Raw genomic sequence first — 21,981 nt, 5'->3', positions numbered from 1 at the left:
ATCCACATACACATGAACTACATGTGGGTGGATAAATCTGTCTTGATTGTGTACTGACTACTGAGGTCTTAGCGGCTGGTCATGCTGCATGTGACCACACCATGAAACTGTAATTTCTGTCAAATTTTTGCATCTATCACATGTACATGACAGTATTAACAGCTGTCTGGATAATGCTGACAAGTAGTGAACATTTAATCCCCGATGTTGCGTGTCTAAGGGAAGATGTCTTAAAAAGAGACCCCATTACTTAGTTTCATCATCTTGCCTTCTTCCTCTAGGCACCCATACAAAAGAAACTGACTGTTGTCAGAATTTATCATGCTCTGCAGCTTTTCTTTTACTTCCTTTCTGTGACAGGTAGTCATTTATGAGAAGCCTTTCTTTGAAGGAAGACATGTGGAAGTAGAATCAGAGATCTTTATGCTCAATGACAAGGAATCAGAAGAAAAGACAAGTCTTCCGCTTACATCAGTGGGATCCATGAAAGTACTGGGAGGAATGTAAGTGTGGGAAACCACCAGCAATATTTCTCCTTCAGCTGAAGTGGTAACTCTGTAGATTGGATTTTGCAGTGGATAAATTCAGTACCTGTTTACTTTTTTGTCTTCCTATTATTTTTTTAGGGAGGGGTCTGGGTTAAATTTGCAAATATTCACAACAGTGGCTGCATTCTGGACTATACTTTGTCACCCTGATTTCACGGTTGTGAGAGAAGGGGTAGAAAGGCTGCCAAGCTGACAGAGCAGCCTAAGTCAGCTAACTTCCCTCACTCCTGTTGTAGTGCCGTTTCCATGATTAACTGTTTTAAACCTCAGGTGTGGATTAGTTACAGAATTTCATTTGGCTTTGGTTGGCAAAGGATATAAGGTTTCTCAAATTAACTTGAAGTTCTTTATCATAACAAGCCAGGAAAGGTGTGGTGTGGTGTTTTTTTTTTTTGTGCCTTGTCTCTCTACCAGAGTGGTCAACATAATGTCACTCTTCACTTTTTTGTTTTACCTCTGGGAAGTCTAGCAAGTGTTTTTATTGGACTTTTTTTCCCTGTTTGAAAGGATTATGTAATTATATTAATGTCAATGGAAAAAGTATTTAGGAGACTCCTATATATGTAAAGGAAGAGAGGAAAAGAAAAGAACAAATTTCACAGATCTTTCTGTTCCCTGAAAAGACATAGTGGCAATTGTCCATTTTCACACACAGACTCTGTTGTTGTTGTTGTTTAGCTGGGTTGCTTATGAGAAGCCTGGGTTTGAAGGCCATCAGTATTTGCTGGAAGAAGGAGCGTATCGGGATTGGACGGACTGGGGTGGCTATGATGAAGAGTTGCAGTCACTGCGACCTGTTGTTGGCGTAAGTTCCAAGAACATGTAGTAGAGATCTCCTGAGTGCATTGAAACTGCATTTTCCTTATGGTGCTTCTCTCTTTTTTTTTTTTTAACAGGACTTCACAAGCTCCCATATGATAATGTACAGTGAAAAAGACTTTGGATCAAAGGGTTCCAATATTAATGTGTTAGGAATTATTTCCAATTTGAAAGACACTGGATATGGGCTGAGAACGCAATCTATAAATGTGCTAAGTGGCGTGTAAGTGATATTTTTAACTGTTGTTTAATTTTAAATATTCTTGTATACTTTTTAGAATTTCTGTGTTTGAAGATGTTTTTCTGTACTCAGACATCTAATGTCTCTGGAAACTTTAGATTAAATTTTCTGCCCTTGACTGCAGCATGTTGGCTACAGCATGGAAATGTTGGCTTGCTGACTTGCAAAGTATGATAGTATATGAGATAAGATCTCATCAGAGAGGTAAAAATAGTTTGTTCTTGTGGCTGTGTTTCTAAAAGCATTTCCATAACAGCAAAATTGTTATGGAACTAATTCTAGGCTTGGCGTGTTTGACCTGAGGCAAATTCCTTGCTTTTTCTCAGAGTTGTTTGTAAAATGGAGTTCTTCTGAAAAGTAACATTGCTTTTGCAGTGAATCCCACAGGTTAATAGTTTTTTACTACAACCTTTTATTTTTATATATATATATATATATATATATATATACACACACATATTTTTTTTACATTGAGGTTCCTAAATCTTTTTATTAAGACTACTCCTATTCCTGGTGCCTCTTGCATTGTCACATGCAATTGATAAGTTGGTAAATCTTAATGTTTGATTTGTTGGGCACATCAATTGCAGGTTAAGTTCCACAGCCTTATAGACTGCATCAAAGTATTTTGGAAATATAAACAAATATTAGCAATCAAGTCTCCCAATACACAAACTCTTAAAGAGTATGCGATATACAGTCTCTTTCCTTGTCTGGACTGCAGGTGACTTGCTGAAAGATCTGCCTTACCCAGCCACACCCTAAATCTTTCCATGTGTTATCTGTGTGATATCTCTGCAAATTTTGCCTGGGTAGAGACTGCAGAATCAAGCTCAGTGCATTCCAAAGGAATGCATTTGATTTGTGTACAATATGGTGTGACAGCAGTTTTTTCTGCACAGTGACCTTTGAAGCCACTGTGCCCTTTTGTCTTCTGTAATATGCAAGGGAGATTCATGGGAAAGAGTCACCTCCGAAGGTTGGGAAACAAATTGTGGGTCACCTATCACACCCTTTGTGTAGTTGTTCTAGTAAATGTGACTGTTGCAGCTGAGATAGGAATCGTACTTTAGTATGAGTATTCTAGTAATTAAGTGTGACTCCCATACTTTGATGGTAAAAGTGGCTAGAAGTTATTACAAACAAAATCTTTGTCCCACAGACTCTGCAATTGCTCCCGTAATCTCACCTTCTAGTCTCTTAAAGGTATAATTTGTAGCATTAAACATATTTTTTATTTAGGTGTATTGTTCATAACCGGTGACCGCCACTCAGCTTTTACAGTCTTGTGCGACCCTTTTGTTTCCAAAGAGGTTGTGAGCGTTTTAGAGTTTTGTGGTGGTGGTCTTAGTAAATGCTAGTGTGTCAGGTAGTTAAGTGAATCATGTTAAGTCATGCTTGGTAATAAAATATTTTATTTTAAGTGATAAGTAACTGTTCAGGTAGAAGAATTTTATATCTTCCCTTCCTATCAGTCATACAGTGATGAATAATCCATTGAGCAATTCCCAGAGCTATTTAGACTAGAACATATATGATGTCATAGCGAACTGTTACAGGTTCAATAAAAGGTTGTCCTAAGCAGCCTTCCTGGTATCATATTGAAAATACTTCATAAAAAAAAAAAAAGTTAAACTGCAAGAAGCACTGAACCTTCCATAACACTTTTTTTAACTACAGGTATCTGTAGTAAGCAGTTACAGCAGTAACAGATAACCCATGATCTGTATTTCCCACATAATTAATTTGATTGCTCTGTAATTTAAAGGGTATATCAAAGAAAAGAAAAGCTTACAGTGCAGAACACAGATATTACTGAACAAGTTCTGAGGTAAACTGCATCTCTAAACTGTATGTTGAAGACAGCCTAGCTCTGCATTTGGGGAATGAATATTCCATTTTGGGGTAATGGAAACCTAGCTGCGTTACAATTTTCAGCTATAGTTTATGAGGAATGTTTCCAAGCAATATTTTAATGCCTTTGCTTAATCTATTGTGAAGACACATTGAAAAATGTATCCAAAGATGGTGAGTGACTCCTTTTAAATCGATAAATGATTTGCTCTTGAGCATTCTTCAGAAACTGGACGAGCACAAAACCCAGGGTATTTTATTCTTCTACCATTTGGGGCGGGAGAATGGAATTCAGACTGCTTGAAAATAGGAGAGGCCTTTCTTAAGTAGGATTTGATCTCTACTCCAAGGTTGGCAAACTGTTGGTGGAAAATGAAAGTATTTAGTAGCAACAGGTAACACCCTTTACAAGTTTAAGCAAGTACAAAAAGCAACTGTGTTGTACAATTTTGACTTTTCTCTTTGCTTAATAATTCTTCAAGCTTATATTTAATAGTGATCAAAATCACAGGAATTGCGTGCTTTGAAATGTGCCTTTTCTTTATCTGTAAACATAGAAAGCTTTTGCCAAAAATACTGAAAAAGCCCCTGTCTTTTAATGTTTTTTTAACTTAGTGGAAGAACTTTTCAGATATGTGTTCTTCCCAGGTGTTTGTTTTGCTGTGGTCCTGTAATTCTTACTGGTTTCCTTCCAATTTTCAAGTAATTAGTCCATAGTGCAGATTTGTCTGCTTCTAGTGCATATATGTGTAGTGATATTGAGGAAATCATTAGGTGATGAGTAGTTCTTATTCAGGAGCCAGAATGTAATGTATTGAATCTAGATACACACGGGGGTAATGTGAGGGAAACTAAAGAGATGCTATGTACAAGAACAAACCTCCACTGAGAAGCTTGAAAAGGTTGAGAGCCCTTAGGTGCCCTGCAGGAGAACACTTCAAACAAAGCTTCCTCTTCCCTCCACGTCTGAACTGAGCTGAGCTAACACTGAAGAGAACCTTTCAAGGAGTCACAAAATTGAAGTTCACAGGTCCATGGTACTAGAAATCACTAGCAAAAAGGGGTACGGTAAATAACCTGTTTCCTCTCTTTCCTACGAACAGAATTTTATTACCTCTTCCTCCCTGTTAGTCATGCTAAAAATCTGCAAGTGCCAGTTTTCTCCCTGGCCCCACATGATCTATGATTACCGTAGGCTGATTTAAATCTGTTGTCTCCATGTTGTATTTAAGGTTTAAATATTATGGATTCTATTTCTGACCTAAAGGAGTGCTTCTGTGCTTGAAAGCTTAACTTTTTACAGCTATGCCATTTGGTTTAATGAAGGTGTTGCCATTTCTTCTGTAGCGGGGGGGGGGGGGGGGAGAGAGAGAGAGAGGTAGGTCCTTCCAGCAGGTAGTCTGTCCTATTGTAAGACGAGTCTGAGCAACACAAAAAGTGGGATTAGTCCTCTCAGCTGATGTTAGGAAGAGCATATGTGCTAAGAAACAGCCAATGTTTTAAAAGACAGAGTTAGGTAAGACAAATCCTGAGCTGACCATGGGAAAAGCTGTCTTTTAGCAAGGTATCTGTCTCAGGGTTTTCTTCTTGGCTGTTCTTTCAGGCACTGTTTGGAGTCGCTCTTAGGAGACACCACGTACAGAGGCTTTGGGTAAAGATACTCTGTGTACTGTCACTTACAGTATATAACTGACAGTTTTCGCTACATCTCAAGTTCCAGTGGCATGGGAGGTGCAGAGGCGTGAAGCCTTTAGCACAGTTCCGGCATTGACTTGGGCTGAGGCTGTTGCTAAGCCTGACTATGGCAATTTGTTGGGCTGGGGGTTACAAAATTACTGTGTTGAGAGAAGTCGCTCCCTGTGGGGTAGGGAGGTTGCCGCCACACTGCAGCGTAAAACTTGAGCTCTTGTGGTACTTGGCAGCTGGGGTGCGACTCTTTCTCTCAGATATGGAGGCTGCCTCTTGCTCTCCAGGCCTCCCGGTTAGTCAGAAGCTGGATTAAAGCAACGCTTCATCCTGGGGATAGTCTTGAGGTCTGACAGGTTCAGCTGCTGCTGAATTCGGCTTCCTGTCCCTGGCGTCATTACCAGTACTCTTGGCAGCTTGCATGGGCTTCTGAACAAAGTGGAGAAGCACAAGTATTTCACCAGTAAGCCATGGCTCTAGCAATCCTCCAACATGGGCTGACTTGCATGGGAGAGCAGTGCTTATTAATTTAAATCCCATTGTTTTCAGCAGAAACGTGCTTAAAGTGAAATACGTTCATTACTTCTGTATTCAGGGTTCTTTTTAGGTAGGAGGAAAATAAATTCTTGCTTTTGAGAGAGTCTTAGGGGAGGGATCTGGCATGTTTTATCGTTCGCTTAAAATCAGGAACACTTATTTTCATAGACGTTAATCAAGTTAAACTGCCATGCCTTGTAGTTATACCTTGGTGTCTGTGCACTGAAAAATCTAATAAGCATCTGCTCAAGAAATTGATTAAGGAAACCTCACAGTTTTTGGTATGTGTGGCATACAGGTCTAAACACACCTGAGACATTTGAACTTTCTGCTTAATTTATTGTACATACCAGTGTCTCTTTAATGAATTACTGTGAGGAGATTTTGAAATGTGCCTTGAAATATGCCTTAAGTAATTAGTGCATAACAATTTGGAATAATTGATTATATCTGAGGCAAACCAAGAGATGTGGATAGTGATAAATGTGAATCACTATATGAGTGCTTGCCATGGACAAATATGAAGTTGATCCTTGCAGTATGTACATGTGATGCAGCTTTATTTCAGTTTGAAGTTATCCCATTTTTTTGTATCTGCAGAGACTCCAGCGTTTGTTCTTGGACTAAAACTGCAGCTTAATAGAATCTAGTTGCTCAGCACATGTAATTCTTTTTGTGGTGAATTTAGATGGTGAGAGGTAGCCTACACTGCACGTTCTAAATTCAGTATCGTTCAACTGCTTTATGATGTCAATTTTTTGTTAGTTCTGACATCCTGTATAAAGATCCCGCTGAAAGTGAGTTTTGGCATAACTTAGGATAACTCCTTATGTAACGCATTAGCTAAATTACTCTATTTGTCGTCAACCAGCTGTTCTCATAGAACCAGGAAGATGTCCTGATCCCTGCATAAATATAATGAATGAAGCTCAGCTGTTACTGTGGCCAGTTCTGATGTCTGTACACTCCTCAAAAAAAAAAAAAGTTTCCAAAAGAGACAGAATGTAATTATTGGAACGTTTGGGAAGTCTAGAAGTGGAAGGCAACAGAATTTCTGTAGGTTATGGCAAAAGCAAAGGTAGTACTGATGCAGGAATACTTTATCTGGACTTATAGTATGGACCCTGGGTTAGAAGCATGCTGTAAGAGAAGGTTTCTTAAAGGTAGCAGACTATGTGTAGCAAGGCTAGCTGATAGTGGGTCCTTCAGAGTAGTAATAAAACGTTGCAGGGGCAACTGAATGTTGGAGAGACTTATTTAAGTGATTTGGTTGATCTTCTAGTAGCTAGAGTGTTTATCTCAAAAGCTGAATATCTTTGAGAAAAGCATATACTGGCTGAGATGGAAGTTATTGGTTTGATGCAGAAATCTTGAGTTTGTGGCCTGTGTCAGGCATGAGGTCTAAGCAGTCATAATAATTGCTTTGAATTCATATACGTTAATCTGGTTAAATTTTTGATGGCTTTAGTGTTTAACTGTCAAGGATGTTCTTCCAGGTGATGTCTGTGATCCCTAGCAGGGAACAGTCTGCCCTCATGAGCATATATACCTTTTGCTGCAGCTTAACTTTCTGTTCTGTGCATTTGCTTAAAAACAACTGAAGTTTAGGAATACCATTTTTTAATGTTGCCTGTACGTATCCTTATTGTACAGATGACTTCAAAATTTAATTTTATCCAAAACAGTTATATTCTGATATCTATCTGCTTTTCTAGAGAAGAACTTAATCTAGATAAAATAATAAAACTGTGAAACATCTCAGAATATTCTTCCTGGAGTATGCTTTAAAGGTATCTAGGTGATGATGCATTGCACTGGTGGTCTACTTTAGCTTATGATTCATATTCACTATAATTCATATTGTCATGGTGGGGCTAATGGAAGTGAAATTTGCAGGAGTTTTGGAGTATCAGATGCGTGGGTTTGTTTATTTAGGATTTTAATAGCATCACAGTTTGTCATTTGAGGGGAGAAATTTATTTGTTCTTATATTAAGATAATAATGAATATATACTTCTGTTTTTTTTGGAAAAAGTAGTATAACTTTTACTCATTGCTCTCTTCTCTTTCTCTTAGGTGGGTGGCATATGAGAATCCTGACTTTACAGGGGAGCAGTACATACTGGATAAAGGGCTATATCCCAGCATTGAGGCATGGGGGGGGAAGAATTGCAAAATATCTTCAGTTCAACCCATTGTTATGGTAAGGAGTTCATTTTATTCTTGTTTTGCAAGTTTCTCTGAAGTATTTCTAGGTAGTCTTTTCTATCAAATCCAGTTTATGTATATTCTTTCAACAGTAATTAATAACAAGCTTTTGTATATTTGTTAATTTAGTGCTTCTTAATTGTTTTTCTTATTTTTTTCTCTTTTGTTCTCCAAACCTTTGTAGGATATTGTTGGAAGTGAAAGGGGTAAAGTCAAGGTAAGATACTTCTGTAAGTGCATGAAATGTACTAAGTAGTAGTGACTGTGTAACGTATAAATAAATAAACTGCACCAGGCTTTTTATATACTTTATCACCCAGGTTTTTGCACAGATAATTGACTAGTCAGACAAAGAGTGAGAACTCCTAAGTGAAGAAGGAAAGCTGCTTTTCTGAACCTCATAACTAAGGCACATTCCAAGAAAGCTGGGATTTAATAGCTAGCTGTCCCCAGTATCTTTTAGGGGCACAAGCAATGTTTTGGGTCTGCATGTTAGCTGTTAGGGGGTATCAGCAGTTGTTCTGAGGAGCTGGAGTCTGCACCCATCTATGCAGCGCTTCAGTGTCCAGCTGAAGGTACCTGGAGTCTGTTACAGAGGTGAAGGCTCTGCAAGTTGGACATTGTTGTACATGGTACAACTGAGAACTTGTTTTGAACCTAGTTCTTTGGTTAACAGTTCTGCTAGTGGTGGTTATACTTGAAGTGAATCTCATTCAGTCACAAGTACTGCTTTCTGAGCGTGCTTAAAAGTTGATGTTGTATTTGTCCGTAACGAAGTGTAGGGAGTGACAGAGAACTTGTCTTTTCAGTGAGTTAATGTATCTTTATGTTAGACTTTCTCCTATGTGCAAGAACTAATGCATTTTTTTTGACTGAGAGTAATGGGGGGCTTTTTTCATTCTTTCTTAATTCCCTTCCTTTTTGTCTTTTTCCCTGTACAAAGTTACTTTTATTTTCAGTCAAATTGAGAAAAATGTCATGGAACTAAAAACCAAGGAGAAAAGCCTTGGCTGTCTCAATTTGCATTCTTAATTAGTAGCATGCCTCACTGGAATGTCCTTTATAGGGATGTATAAACTATGGGGAATAAAAATCTCAAGGCTGCTTATTTTCTGCTGTATGCATGAAAAAATATTTACATCTATATATTATGTTTCCTATTAAGACATTATCCTAAGGAAACTAAGAAGTAATGGCTTGTAGTCAACAGACTGTATCCTTCGTCAGCATGTTCGTCTTTGGAAAGTGCTGTGCATGCCTGCACTTGTATCTCTGTTAAGAGTGAATAAAGCTGGTAGGCATGTGATAATGTGAATGACTTCTGTGTGATCAGGGTTAATTATCCTCTAAACAAATTAGCAGGTTTGCTGCTCAGAATTTTTTTCTTCTTTTCAACAAGGACAAAAGACTTCGGGTGACTTATCCTTTTATACCCTCTCATTCTCAGAATACAGAAAGAAAGAACTGACATGACTGTAACTGTAGTTATAACAGGCACATCAGTCCTGGGAATATATACCACACCTGTTGGCATGGTCCAGAGTATTTTGCCAAGATTATGCACCATTTATGTTCTGAGAAACAGACATTTTTCATTTAGTGAAAAGAGAATGCATTTTGGAGATTAAATGGATTAAGAAACTAAAACAGAACAGTTTATCACCCTTCACTAATGATGTGCCTATTCTGGCCATTCTGTGGGGATTTAAAAATAATCTCCAGAAGATAGTCAAAGCAGCTACCTTTGTTATTGTTCTTGGAATTATTTTATATCTTAGTAAACGATTTAACATCCAGAGGTAGCTTTTGGTATTGCAAACCTTGTTCAAGATACCAAGGTAACAACACTGAAGGTGTAACAAAAAATATATGTCGCTGAGAGAATCTGGGTATTAAGTATATTGTAACCTAGTCATTGAAGTAATGGTAGAGACATGCTAATGAAGGTTAAAGAATAAAATGTTTTTAAATGTTTGTGGTTGTTTAAAGGTCCAGTTATTCTCAGAGCCTGAATTCAAGGGTAACTGCCAAATATTTGGAAAAAACACAAGATGTATTGATTCATTTGCAGTGAAGTCTTCAAAAGTTTTAGGTGGCAGGTAAGTTATATCAAATGAATATTGTGAAATCACTAAAATGGGAAAAGATTTTAAAAAGCAAACAGCTTTCTAACATCTGAAATGGTTTCATCTATGGGGAATTACAAAGGACAATGCTTTGCGGTATATACATCAACCTTTAGCTTGTCAGGACAGAACGTTGTAAATGATGTTTCTGTCAGTATCTGTTATCAAAGACTGGGAAATATAAACATCATTTTACTTGCATAGTTTTCTTAAAAGACAATTTCTTCTCCTTCCTACAGCTGCATAGTGTTTGACCAGGAGGAATTCTCTGGTAACCAGTATGTGTTAGAAGAAGGAATCTATCCTGATCTGATGGCAATGGGTTGTTCACCCCAAACGGTTCTAAAATCTTTACGGATTATAAATACTGTAAGTAAATCAGATCAGTACAATGTCTCTGACCTCCCCATTTTATTTTTTTTTGTGACAATAAAAATGATAGGGACGGGTGGACAACAGAGCAGTACTTTTATTTTTCCTACACAGTAGCAGTGAAATGTCCTATCTGCAGTCAGGTTTTGGACCCCTGTACTGTTTTTTGCAAAGGAGAGGACCTCATAGAAGCAGCTGCCTGCCATTGCTGCTCTTAACAACACCTTACAAAAGGACTTCTGTAAAACAAATTAAGGATGTGTCAGACGTTTTATTTCCCATTAGGAGAGATCACTTAGAATAGGTTGAGAAATATCAGTAGGACAGTGTGAAGTAATATCTATACTATGGTCCATGCTTTTAAGTGCATGTTAGAAAGAGCAGGCTTCAACTTAGGAATTTTGCATGAAATGCAGGTAATTATAAAACGCTATTGCTATCATCAGGGAAATGCAATTTGTGTTCCTCATGAAATAATGTACCCTTCTAGATAAAGCAAAGCAACGCCCAAATGCCATTTGGCAAAATCAGACACACTGTTGTTATGTGCCGTGGATACAAATCTAGCAACATTTACATATTTTGTAACTCGTCAGTGGTCAGAAACGGGTCTGTTCAAGCCTTTAACCAATCATTATGATAGATCGCTTATGGAATCTGCAAGTAATTACTAGCAAAATGTAGTCAAGAATCCAGGAACTTAGTACAACTATGTGAAGAGGTGGTACTCATTTTAAAAATGGAGGACTGCATTATTGACTCTCTCCTTTGAATTTGGCAACTGTATTGCACTCCACTGTAATTTTGGTAACCTGTCAGTGATGTAGCAATTGACGAAGGAGAACTAAAATGTGTCATCCTCTTTCAAGTCTCTGGAGCATTTTGATGTACACTGTAAACAAACATTTGCATCAAGTATGTCTGCCTTCTGAATTCTTTGTCTGTCCAGTAGACAGATCATATTAAAAATAATAGAAGTGGTTCTAGCCAAACTTGGTGGGTGATCACCATGTATTAAAACAGACTCTTCTGTACATATCATTATCGAGTTCTTGGGTTTCAAATGCTTGTTTCATGCTGGAAGGATCAGCTTTCTGTAGGAAAATTTATTTGCGACAGAGACTGTTGTGGTAAAACAGCCAAATGTGTCAGTTCTGTGCTTCTTGAAGTTCTTAAAGTTTCTGAAACTTGTTCTAGCCCTACAATTTATCACACTTCAATAGTAGTGCAGAGATGTCTGTCTGCAAGTCATATGCTGGTGCTTTCTTTTTCAGAGGCTTCTTAACCTGAGGAGAAGAAGAAAATGGGTTGCTTTGCTCAGTGGTTTAGTAGCAAACCAGAATACAGAGAGTAAGAATTTAGATGGAAATGGTCATGTTATACTGTTCGTTTTTCATGATTTAACAGAAGCTTGAACTTATTATTCTAGATACCAGTGTCACGTCTGTCATATTTATTTTGTGGCTGTTTTTTGGCAGTCTCATTCTCAATTCCTCCACACCATTTGCTGGTCCCACAATTTTTCCCATGACTTTTCTGTGACATTTCTATACAAGATGCACATTTTTTGTTCAGAAGCTCAGTATCTTTGCTTCATTATGCTTGCTTTGCATGCTCCAGCTAATTGTGTTGCAGATGGAAGAGTGTTTTTCCTTCTTGAACTTGCTATGTGTTCTTTTCCCTGAACATATTACAAAAACAACTGTGGGTGTGGCTTATACTTGGAGTCATGCTGTAAATACTCTTTTTTAATGAGCAACTCTGTGAAATGGCTAAATGTAGATATACATGAGAACCAGCTCTGTGTAATACAGAACATGGGAAGAACTGCAAGTTAGAAAACTCTAAGCTGACCTTGCACTTCTTGCTGTGGGGAATGCCTTTATATGTCTTACTGCTGAATCTTAAAAAATGCCCAGAGTGGAAGGTGTGGTTGAAAATTGGAGGATTTCCTTTTCTGCCTCTGTGCTTTCTTTTTAAGTAGGTTATTTCTGAACTATTGAATATGGCTCAAGGGTTGCTGTCTGACCAGTTTTCTATCACGGAAGGCAGGTGCTGAGGGTTCAGAGACACTGGGACATAATCATAGTTCATGTTGGGCTTTTTACCCATGATGATGCTTAATAGTCTAACTTGCATTAACCTTTGATGGTGGGATTAGTCTACTCTGATTTTGGAGTAAGCTAAAAGGCCTCTTTGGCATTTTCCACAAGCTAATAACATGCACGCAAACAGGAGCATAGCTCAGCTGCTATGTGATAACCTGGGCTGCTGCTGAGATAATGGTGATGCTAATGTAGCATTATCATCTGAGCCCTTAGCTGTCTAAAGGAAGGTTAAAGAGGAATTTAAGCAATGTCTAGAAATTGGTTGACATGAGATTTTTCCTGGTAAAGACATATCCGCTGCTGTGTGCATATGGATCCATCCCTGCCTCTGCATGGCCTGTTTCCATGCCTGAGGCCAGTTGTGAGTCTAAGACCTTGCTTCACATTGGGTGTTCCTGATCCAGTTGATGTGTTTCAAGCATGCCGAAAACATGCCAGCAGTTTGGAGCTCTTCTGGCTATGCCATTGGATTTACTCAGTTGTGACTGGAAGACTTGTGAGAAAGAAATGACCCTGCCACTCCCTATCTATGACTGTAAATTGTGACACCAGGACACTCAAGCTTAATTAATTTTACCCTGAGGGATTTCAAACCCTTACCTCCCAACTTCAAAGTAAGGGCCTTAATTGTGAGAGTCTGTTTCCAATCCACTACAGATACTTGCCACACAGAAAAGAATCCCAGGTTCGTTATCCAGAAGGCACTTAAAATGGATTCATTCAGTGATACGGGGAGTTTCATGTGGATAGGACCCCTCTGAAACCAGAAGCATGTTGACAAAAAGGGAGAAGAATCATCACCCCTGAGCCATTGGGAAGATTCAGATGTTAGTTTTTGCCTGAGTCATGAATTTCACCTCAGAAGTATGAGTATTAAAGCTTTTGTCTAGCGAGAGATTTGTATGGCATAGCCTACTATAAAAGTTAAAAATGAAAGCTGCAATAGGCAGTGTTGACAAGGCTGTCATCATTTGAAGGTGTAGAAATCAGTATTAGTTGACTGTGTTTTCAGAGCTGAAGTTGAAAATTCCTACAGTGAATGGAAGTTAGTGCAGTGGGAAAGTGCACTAATTCAAATGTGTTTTAAAATATAATTAAGATATGCAAGAATTGATCATGGAGACATTTGTATGTGTCGTCATAACGAAGTCTTATGTTGAATGGAAGAAGACTCCTTGTGTGTTTTGTTTAAGGTCTTTTTGTGACATTTTTGTTAGTTTCCTTTAAGTAATCTATTGAAGAGCAAAAGTATTTTTTAGGGTCTTTGAGCTGAAACAATCGAGCAGAAAACTCTAATATAAAAGGATTGCGTGGAGAAATGATGTTCACAGTCACCATTTGGACTTTTAACATCATATAGAAATGCTCATCTTCTTTTTACAGGAGCTGTCTGAGCCATGCATAGCTCTTTTTGAAAAGGTGCATTTCCAGGGAAAGAAAATCGAATTCAGTACAGAAATCTTAAATCTGCAGTTCCTGGGATATAATCCTCGAATAGCTTCAGTTCAAGTCCTTGGTGGCATGTAAGTTCAAAAACTCTTCTTGATTCTTTAGAATTATGTGCTTACTCCATAGAAAAAAAAACAGGTGTTAGAAACTAAGACAAATAAAATTGGAATAAGATAATGTGCTCAGTGCATTAATGCGCATCATACTTACAGAAACTTACTCTCTTCCTGTTTCTACAACATGTTATTACTCACAAGAAAGTGCCCTGTGCTTTTCTAAGAAGCTGCAATGAATTAGAATAAAGCTCACAAGGGAACTGGTCCTATCTCTCCTGCTATGTTATAAAAGGTAGTTTGTATAGGTAGCAACCTTAAAAACAACTTCTGTGCTCTTGGTTTAGGTCTTTATCACACCAAATAATGCAGTTCATGATCTGTATCCTACATCATAAGTTCAAAATGTTTTAATAAGCTTTGTATTTATTCTTTTTCCTAGATGTTATGGACACTGATACTGACAGATGTTACATTATGATGTTATGGACACTGATCATGACTTGCCCTTTTTGGCATTAGTAATAATCCCTTTCAGTTCATGGAATTGAGTCAAACTTTTGGTTATATATTTATCAGTTAAACTCATAAGCAATGTTAAAGCAGATTTGTTCTCTAAATTTACTGCAGAAAATCAAGTTAAGAAAACTATCTGTGATGTTTAAAAACTGTCTGGAAGTATTTTGAAAACTATTCTGCTAGCTTCTTTTAATACCTCGGCAGGTCTGTTAAATTTCTTTTCTTGTGTTTTTCTGATGCAAACCTTTACCTCCAGGATACTTTTCTGTAAGTTTTTTCTAACTTGAAGAATCATGCTTCTTTTTTTCATGTTATGTTCATGTTGCTTCGCATTTAAATGTGTTCTTTTGAAGAGGTAAATTTCTGAAACACGTGCAAGAGAGATGCTGTTGGATAGCTTAATGCTGCCCTCAAGTGGTTCATACCAGGTCTTTAGCACAAACCATTTTCTCCATCTGGATAAATGGGTCAAGGGTTTCCTTAGCTCACTGAACTGAAGTTTGAAACGTAAAGGTCTTGAGAAAAGCTGTGCAGAAGATGCATGCTCGATATTTTTAATTATATATTTTTTTTAGTTTTATGTTTTTGAGATTTTTGCATCTCTCACCATAACCACAATGTAGTTGATTCTCACTTTCCATAAGGGGAAATAACATGAAGTCAAACATCAGGTTGTTTCTGTGCCAAGAACATGGTTACCATGGTTCCAGGTAATGGAGTTGTGGATTGGGCATGCTTCCTGTCCAGTCAACATAAGTCTTTTTTGTTTGATCACTGTGAAGGTACAGATTATGATATGAAAATTTTGGTTTCATTGTAGTAGTGTCAGCTGCTGGACTAGTTCCTGTTAGAATCACGGAATAGTTTAGTTTAGTTTGGAAAGGACCTCTGGAGTTTATCTGGCTTTCGAGTGCCCTTGTTCCCAATGTCTCTCCCCATTTTGAGAGGGTCTTCTTAGTGAAGAGAGATCCATTTGTAATTCTCTTAATTTCATATATGGCGATAGATGTGTAGTAGGCCATGAAAAAGCTCCAAAATTAAGGTGAGCATGTTCCTGAAAGTCAGATGAAATTTCAAATCTGTGTTCTTCCTTTAAGACAAGAAAATGTTTTATTTCATTCAGCTTGTAATTTTTAAATAACAAGACTTTAAAATGTGAAATCCAGTGTACCCATCTTAATGCTGTTGATCTAAATCAGAATGTGATTTTATTATTTTGAAGACCTGTTAAAAAGGAATATTCCATGGGTCATTGGCTTAAATACTTAAAAACTACTATATTTTGGGACAGGTTTCTGTTATATCTATTTATTGATTCTAAAGCAGGATTTGGCAGCAAAAGCATTGCTTTTTCTGTTTTTTTCCCCCTTCATAGATGGATAATTTATGAGCATAGTAATTACAGGGGGCGTCAGATGTTTTTATCACCAAATGAAATTCCAGATTGGTATAAACTGAGTGGCTGTCGTCAGATAGGTTCTCTGAGACCTTTACTGCAGGTGAGTAGGCTCTGAAGGGAAGTTGTGAAGTACTGATTTATATTTAGTAATGGGGGGGAGGGGATATTAAGCAGATGAAAGCAATATTAAAATCTCGATGCATGTCACAAGCTTCAGCAATGGCACTTGTATAAAGAAATCACTCTACAGTTTTGTTTTAGTAAAAGTTACTTGATTATGCTACATGGTTTTGCATTTCTACTGCTTAGACTGTTCATTAAGCATACTTTAAACCAAAATATTGAAAACAGCATGTAAGGATTGGCTAAATAATTTGAACTAATGAACAAATAATGGATATAACTACTTCATAAAAATTATTTTAAGTTGTTTGATAATTAACTCCCAAACTGGTCACTGGCATACTCTCTGTACTATCTACGTTATTTTTGGAGCAACAAGAATATTGGTCAATAATACTGGATTACTTCAATTAGTAGTGATTTAGGGGACAAAAAATGTTGATTTAAGGGATGAAAAGTCCTTCTGTGTTAACTATGTAGCAGAACAATTTGCAAATCTAATGCAAAACTTCTTGTGTTGTTATTTTTGTGTTGCTCTCTAATAGAGACCAAGTGATTTGGTCCAAATGCTGTGGCAGTCCTCTGAGCTTTAATATTTGAAGTTCTTGCTGGGCTGTATTTTGTTGAGGAGACAACTTTTTATAACTCACAGATTATTTACACTGGTAACAAAGGCATTTGCTTACTGTCACAGAGTTGTCTTTGTATAGCCGTAAGCAGAGTTAGGAATAATGTATTTTGACTGCCCTGGCTGAGAGCTTGTCTAAACAGAAATGTGAATATGAAACAAGCCGCAGCATGAATGTGCACTGTAATACCTGCTGCCAGTGACATAAGCAGCACTGCACAAGTGCACCCTTTGTATAGATAGATGCTCTCAGACTTCACAGGAATTTAACACAGTAAAGTCAGTGCTGTTCTGAATTCAAAACTTTCTTAGCTTTCCACTGTGTGCTGATCCCAGTGTATAGGCAAGCTTAGAACTAAGTGTCTGAGCAGAATGGGAGATTATCAAAGCTTGACTTGTCTTAGACAGTTAAGGATAATAGATAAAATTCTCAAATAAATAAGTAATAAAAGTAAATAAATAAAAAATAAGTAATAATAAAATTTTCAAACAGAAAAGTTAAGCTGTGTGAAAGAAAATCACCAGGCTTAGAACTGAGTAGCAACTGCTCTGAAGTTAACCAGAGCAGGATGTGTTCTGCAATAAAGAGATTGTGGTTAGAGTTCTGGTTTTGTTTGTTTATTTATTTATTTATTTTCTCTGCAGAAACGTGTGTACTTCAGGCTCCGTAACAAGGAAACAGGGAAATTCGTGTCAACGGATGGAAATTTAGACAACTTGAATCTTCTCAGAATACAGGTTGCAGAAGATACAGACTCAGAAGATCAAATCTGGGTTTATCAGGATGGATTCATAAGATGCCGGGTAGGGTTCAAGTTCAATGTGAATTATCTCTTTTGCTCTTCAGTAAAAGGACTCATTGAATTCAGTTGTTACTGTATCATTGTATTATCTTAATTTTTCTAGGTTTATTCCATTACAGCTGTAGAACTTTTTCTTTTTTTTTTTAATGGAGTTTTTGGTTGTTCTTGTTTGGCATGTTTTTTTTGTTTTGATTTGCATTGACCTCTGGCTTTTTCAGGTGACATAAACTAGTTGTATGATACCTTTGTTTGATGTAATAGAAATTTTGAGACTTTAGTTCTGATTTACTTTTACCGAAAAGAACTGTAGCTTTATAAACACAGTCAACACTGGAAGATCATTGTTGTGCTTTTCACAAGCTCCTACTTTCTCCATGGTGAAAATACCAGTTATAAAAGTTATAAAAGCTAGGGAGACATTTTAAAATGCAGAACCTTCCTGATAATCTTTTGAACTACACATACCTGTAGGTGTACTTTGTGGTGGGTAGATTAGTCTGCTGTAGGTTATATCCTCTTCTGCATTCAAGTAAGCTTAAAGATCAAATCCTACTTTTTCCCCTCCGTTGCTCGTAATTCCGTATTTGCCAAATAATACCCTTTTTCTATTCCTCCATGCAACTTTCCAAATGAGGTCCTACTTTTCTCACAGTCCATAAAACTAATCATGTGTGAATTGTCATTGAGGTGAGCAGAGGTATTTGCAGTTCATAATGTTTAAGCGTGAACAGTCTTAGGTAGGGATGCAGGCCAAAGAAAATTAAGTTACTTTAATACTGTTAAACAGCTTGACTGCAAAGAATCATGTGAACTTTTTCTATAGGATTGTATAACTTCAAAGGAGAGGTTTATAACCACGTCATCTATGCTGGAGGGAAGAATCTTGCTGTTAATAAGCTAAGGCATTGTTTGGACATGTTTACAGGACACAGGCAGTGGTGAAAGGGATTTATGCAGACAGTGAAATGGTGCTCAGTAAGCTAAAAGCTTTAATATCACGTACAAAAAAACTTCTGTCGTGATGGTCTCTCTCAAACATTTTGTTGGAAATAGTATATTCATATCGCAACAGTGTGATATGATATGATTGTGGGTAAATGCTCTTTGGTTTCTTTTCGCCGTCGATGTAGTCCATAGTGTCGTTTTGCTGTGCACAGAAAATACGCGGCTTGTGCTGTATGGCAGTCCTGTTAGCTGAGCATGGAGTGCAGGATGGCAACGTTGATCTTAAATCACTGAACTCTTACAGAGTTGCGCCATCTCTCTGTTGAATGGCAGAAAAATCTTCATATTTTGCACAAACAGGTGGTTTTTACCACATTTCAGAAAAAATTAAGCTCATGGGAGGGTAGGTGCATGCACACAGGCAGACAGATCATTGGAAGAACTTCTGCCTTTGTGTCTGGAAGTTAGATCATCTTACTGACTTGGGGTCGCTGTATCTTGAGGTGTGCCTGATGTTTTTAGGTAGGTGGGATAACCAAGTAAGCAGGATATCAAAATCATTCATCTCATCTGTTAGAATCAGATATGAATAGCAGGGAAGAATTCGGGTCTCCTCACTCATGATGAGTTTCTTAGAGATGCATGAAGTAGGCAGCTCACGAACCTTTGTAAGGTGCAAGCTTTGAGTCCTCCAGGTAGAGAAAATTTCTAGATACAGATGAGAACTAAATTGACTTACTTTATGGCTGTATTTCAATTCTAGGTTGTGACAGTAGGAAGTTCTGCTCTCTCAAAACTGTGTATTTAATAATTTAGGGCCATACTGACAATGGCACTTGGATGTTTAAAACTGCCACTAAAGTCAATTCAGAAGTTAAAAGAAGCCTTGAAGATCCCAGTTCCCATAAAATAATTCACTACAATTTACTACTAATACAGCCTTAACATTCTTGTCAAGGAAGCTTGATTTTTGCCAGTATTTTTTTAGCCAATAAAGAAATCTGCAGAGTTCTGACATCCAGTAGCACAGATGCCTCGGAAAAGAATCACAGAACAAAGAATTAAATACCACTGTGATGTTCTCTGAAATTGAGACAGTTTACACAGTGCCCAGTTTTGTCCTTTCTCTACCTCAAAAGGTTATTGCAGAACTAGAAAAGATTAAAGAAAAACGACAACAACAACAACAAAAAGATTAAAGGAGACGGATTGCCTCCATGTGAGGAAGAGACTAAGTACCTATGACTGCAAGGAGTGTGGACAAGCCATCCCTTAAAATAAGGGGCGGTGCAGCAAGGAGACCATCAAATAAAGCCCGTAGCTGTGTATCAAAGAAATGATTTTTTTTTTTTTATAGCAGTAGCAAAGATGTAGAACTATTTGCTATAGAAAGGTTATGATACGGAAGAGTGTATGTGTAAAAGGGTTACGTTGATCTCAGTGAGTAGTGAAGGACTCGTACATGGGACAGAAAACGTCCAGGTATTAAAGATACCGGCTCTGCACGGAAAAGTCTCTGGGCTAGAAATTGCTGCAGACAGGGAGAGTACAGCAGGAATACATAACATACAAGAACAGAGTGAATGTAATCTTCCATAGCATCTGTTATTGGCCACTGCTAGAGGCAGGTGCTAATTGCACCTTTTGATCTGATACAACATGGTTATTTGAATATTCTTATGTAGTGGAGAGTGTCAGCAGAAACAGGAACAAAAGGAAAAATAAATAGTCTGGAGTTTAGGGGAAAAATACATTCCTTTAGGGGAAAGTAGTTCTTAGATTCTGTTCTCGCCTGCTTACATCCCTCCCTCCTATCTGGTTAAAAACCAGTGGATATTAGAAGTAAGGGCTCTTGAGTAATTGCTGTTGCCTTTCTGATTATATAGATGGCAGAAGATTGCTGCTTGACAATTGTTGGAAATCTTATAACTCCTGGCTCTAAACTCGGTCTGTCATTTGAGCGGAATGAAGACAAACAATATTGGCATATTAGTCCTGATGGCAGGATTTACAGCAAGATGAAGCCTAAGCTGGTTTTAGATATCAAAGGTAAGCAAATGTGTTATCTCATTACATTGTGTCTTAATTACATGGTATTTACAGTGGGATAGGCACTAAACGTGCCTATAAATTAAGGATGGTGTTAGAGCTACTTTAATCTAGGATCAGAAAAGACTCGATTAGCTAGTCTGACCTCCTGAATTATACAGGCCCTAGGACTTCCTCTCATTTTTCCTACACAGAGTTTAGTAACTCACAGTACTTGCTTATCTTGTATTCCTGGTGTCCACTCAGTGTAGATATCCTCAGTTAATTTTACTTGGCACTGGGTGATGTGAATATAATTAAATTATTGAAAAATGCTGAAGCTAGGTTTCTCTTACCCAGCTTTTCATTAACTTTAATTTGTGTAGAGCAAATTTTCGTATATAGTAGTTGCAGATGCAATAGCCAAGGGATATTAGGAAAGCAAAGGCAGGCTTGTACGCTGATGTGATTAGATGCAAAAAGTTTTTTTGTTTGTTCATTAATGGCTATACCTTTATTGTCAACATCAGATTCTGTCGTAGCAGCCTAGTGTCTGTGTGCACTTGATGCGTGTTCTGCTGTAGCTGTTGTCACAGCAATTTGCTTCATGTAGATATTGCTTCTGAACTGCGTTGGCTTTCATAATTTCATAGGTCTGATAAAGCAGCCAATGGAACGATTAGCAGAATTATGATGAGATGTTCCTACCTAACTCTGCTTTTTGGGGAGAGTAATCATTTCCTATAGCTGTTAATTTTTTAGCAATTTTAATATTAATTTTGGATTGCTGTGACATTAGCTATAACAATTACAAAAGAAACAAACAAACAACAGGAACAAAACACAACAGAAAATTACCAGAGTCAACAGTCAGCACTTTGGGACTAACAGGGACAGGACTGGCAGAACTGTGAGACAAGGGCTGTATGATGTCTGACTGTGATACAACACTGACACTAATACTTATGAATTCTCTTTACTGCCATATAAAGCTAGTGACGATTAAATTTATCAGAAAGACTCCAGTTCAAAGGAGAGTCTGGATTCACAGTGATTCTGCATGAATTTTTTTTAAAGTCAGTTCTGAGTTGCACCAAAAAGCAGGAGTAGTGCTGCACCGACTTGTCTTCGGTTAATCACGTTAAAAGCACGTTACACATTCCGCACTAATTGAAGGACTTCGCAATGGGTAGGTCTGATGATGAAAGTACGGATGCATTCAGCAGAGTTACGTAGGAACCTAATTTTATGTAGGATCGTAATTTTGCTAATCATTCCATTTAGCTTTTATGTGAGAAAATGTAGTAGGAACTTTATCTGTTTCTGCCAATTTTGCTGATCCATTCTTGACCACAAACTGAGCTTTGATGAATTCTTCACCAAATGAATGTGTTCGACCGTGCGTTACCAATGCCACCTTGTGGATACTCGGCATCGTGCAGTGGCTTGCCCAGAGCACGGCTCCATCAAAGGAACCTGGCGCTCCACTGAAAGGAATCTTATCTTTTCCCTTTATTACCTGTTTATAGTCTACC

At 37.7% G+C, this 21,981-nt stretch overlaps 1 protein-coding gene across 3 annotated transcripts in view; it reads left to right on the top strand.

The window, feature by feature from the left end:
- The window catches only part of CRYBG1 (crystallin beta-gamma domain containing 1), a 96,467-nt gene that overhangs the window by 71,439 nt on the left and 3,047 nt on the right, over positions 1–21,981 (top strand). For all 3 annotated transcript variants that reach the window (XM_048079179.2, XM_048079180.2, XM_048079181.2), the window contains 11 exons: positions 361–503; positions 1,227–1,353; positions 1,445–1,590; positions 7,762–7,888; positions 8,078–8,110; positions 9,883–9,992; positions 10,259–10,388; positions 13,883–14,022; positions 15,896–16,019; positions 17,316–17,474; positions 20,305–20,467. In XM_048079179.2, the coding sequence (XP_047935136.2) occupies positions 361–503; positions 1,227–1,353; positions 1,445–1,590; positions 7,762–7,888; positions 8,078–8,110; positions 9,883–9,992; positions 10,259–10,388; positions 13,883–14,022; positions 15,896–16,019; positions 17,316–17,474; positions 20,305–20,467 (1,402 nt within the window). The remainder of the gene's footprint in view (positions 1–360; positions 504–1,226; positions 1,354–1,444; positions 1,591–7,761; positions 7,889–8,077; positions 8,111–9,882; positions 9,993–10,258; positions 10,389–13,882; positions 14,023–15,895; positions 16,020–17,315; positions 17,475–20,304; positions 20,468–21,981) is intronic.

The sequence above is a fragment of the Anser cygnoides genome, chromosome 3 (genome assembly GCF_040182565.1).
Source record: "Anser cygnoides isolate HZ-2024a breed goose chromosome 3, Taihu_goose_T2T_genome, whole genome shotgun sequence".
Taxonomy (NCBI): Eukaryota; Metazoa; Chordata; class Aves; order Anseriformes; family Anatidae; genus Anser; species Anser cygnoides.
Note: the sequence above shows the minus strand (reverse complement) of the source record. Positions and strands in the feature narration are given on the sequence as shown.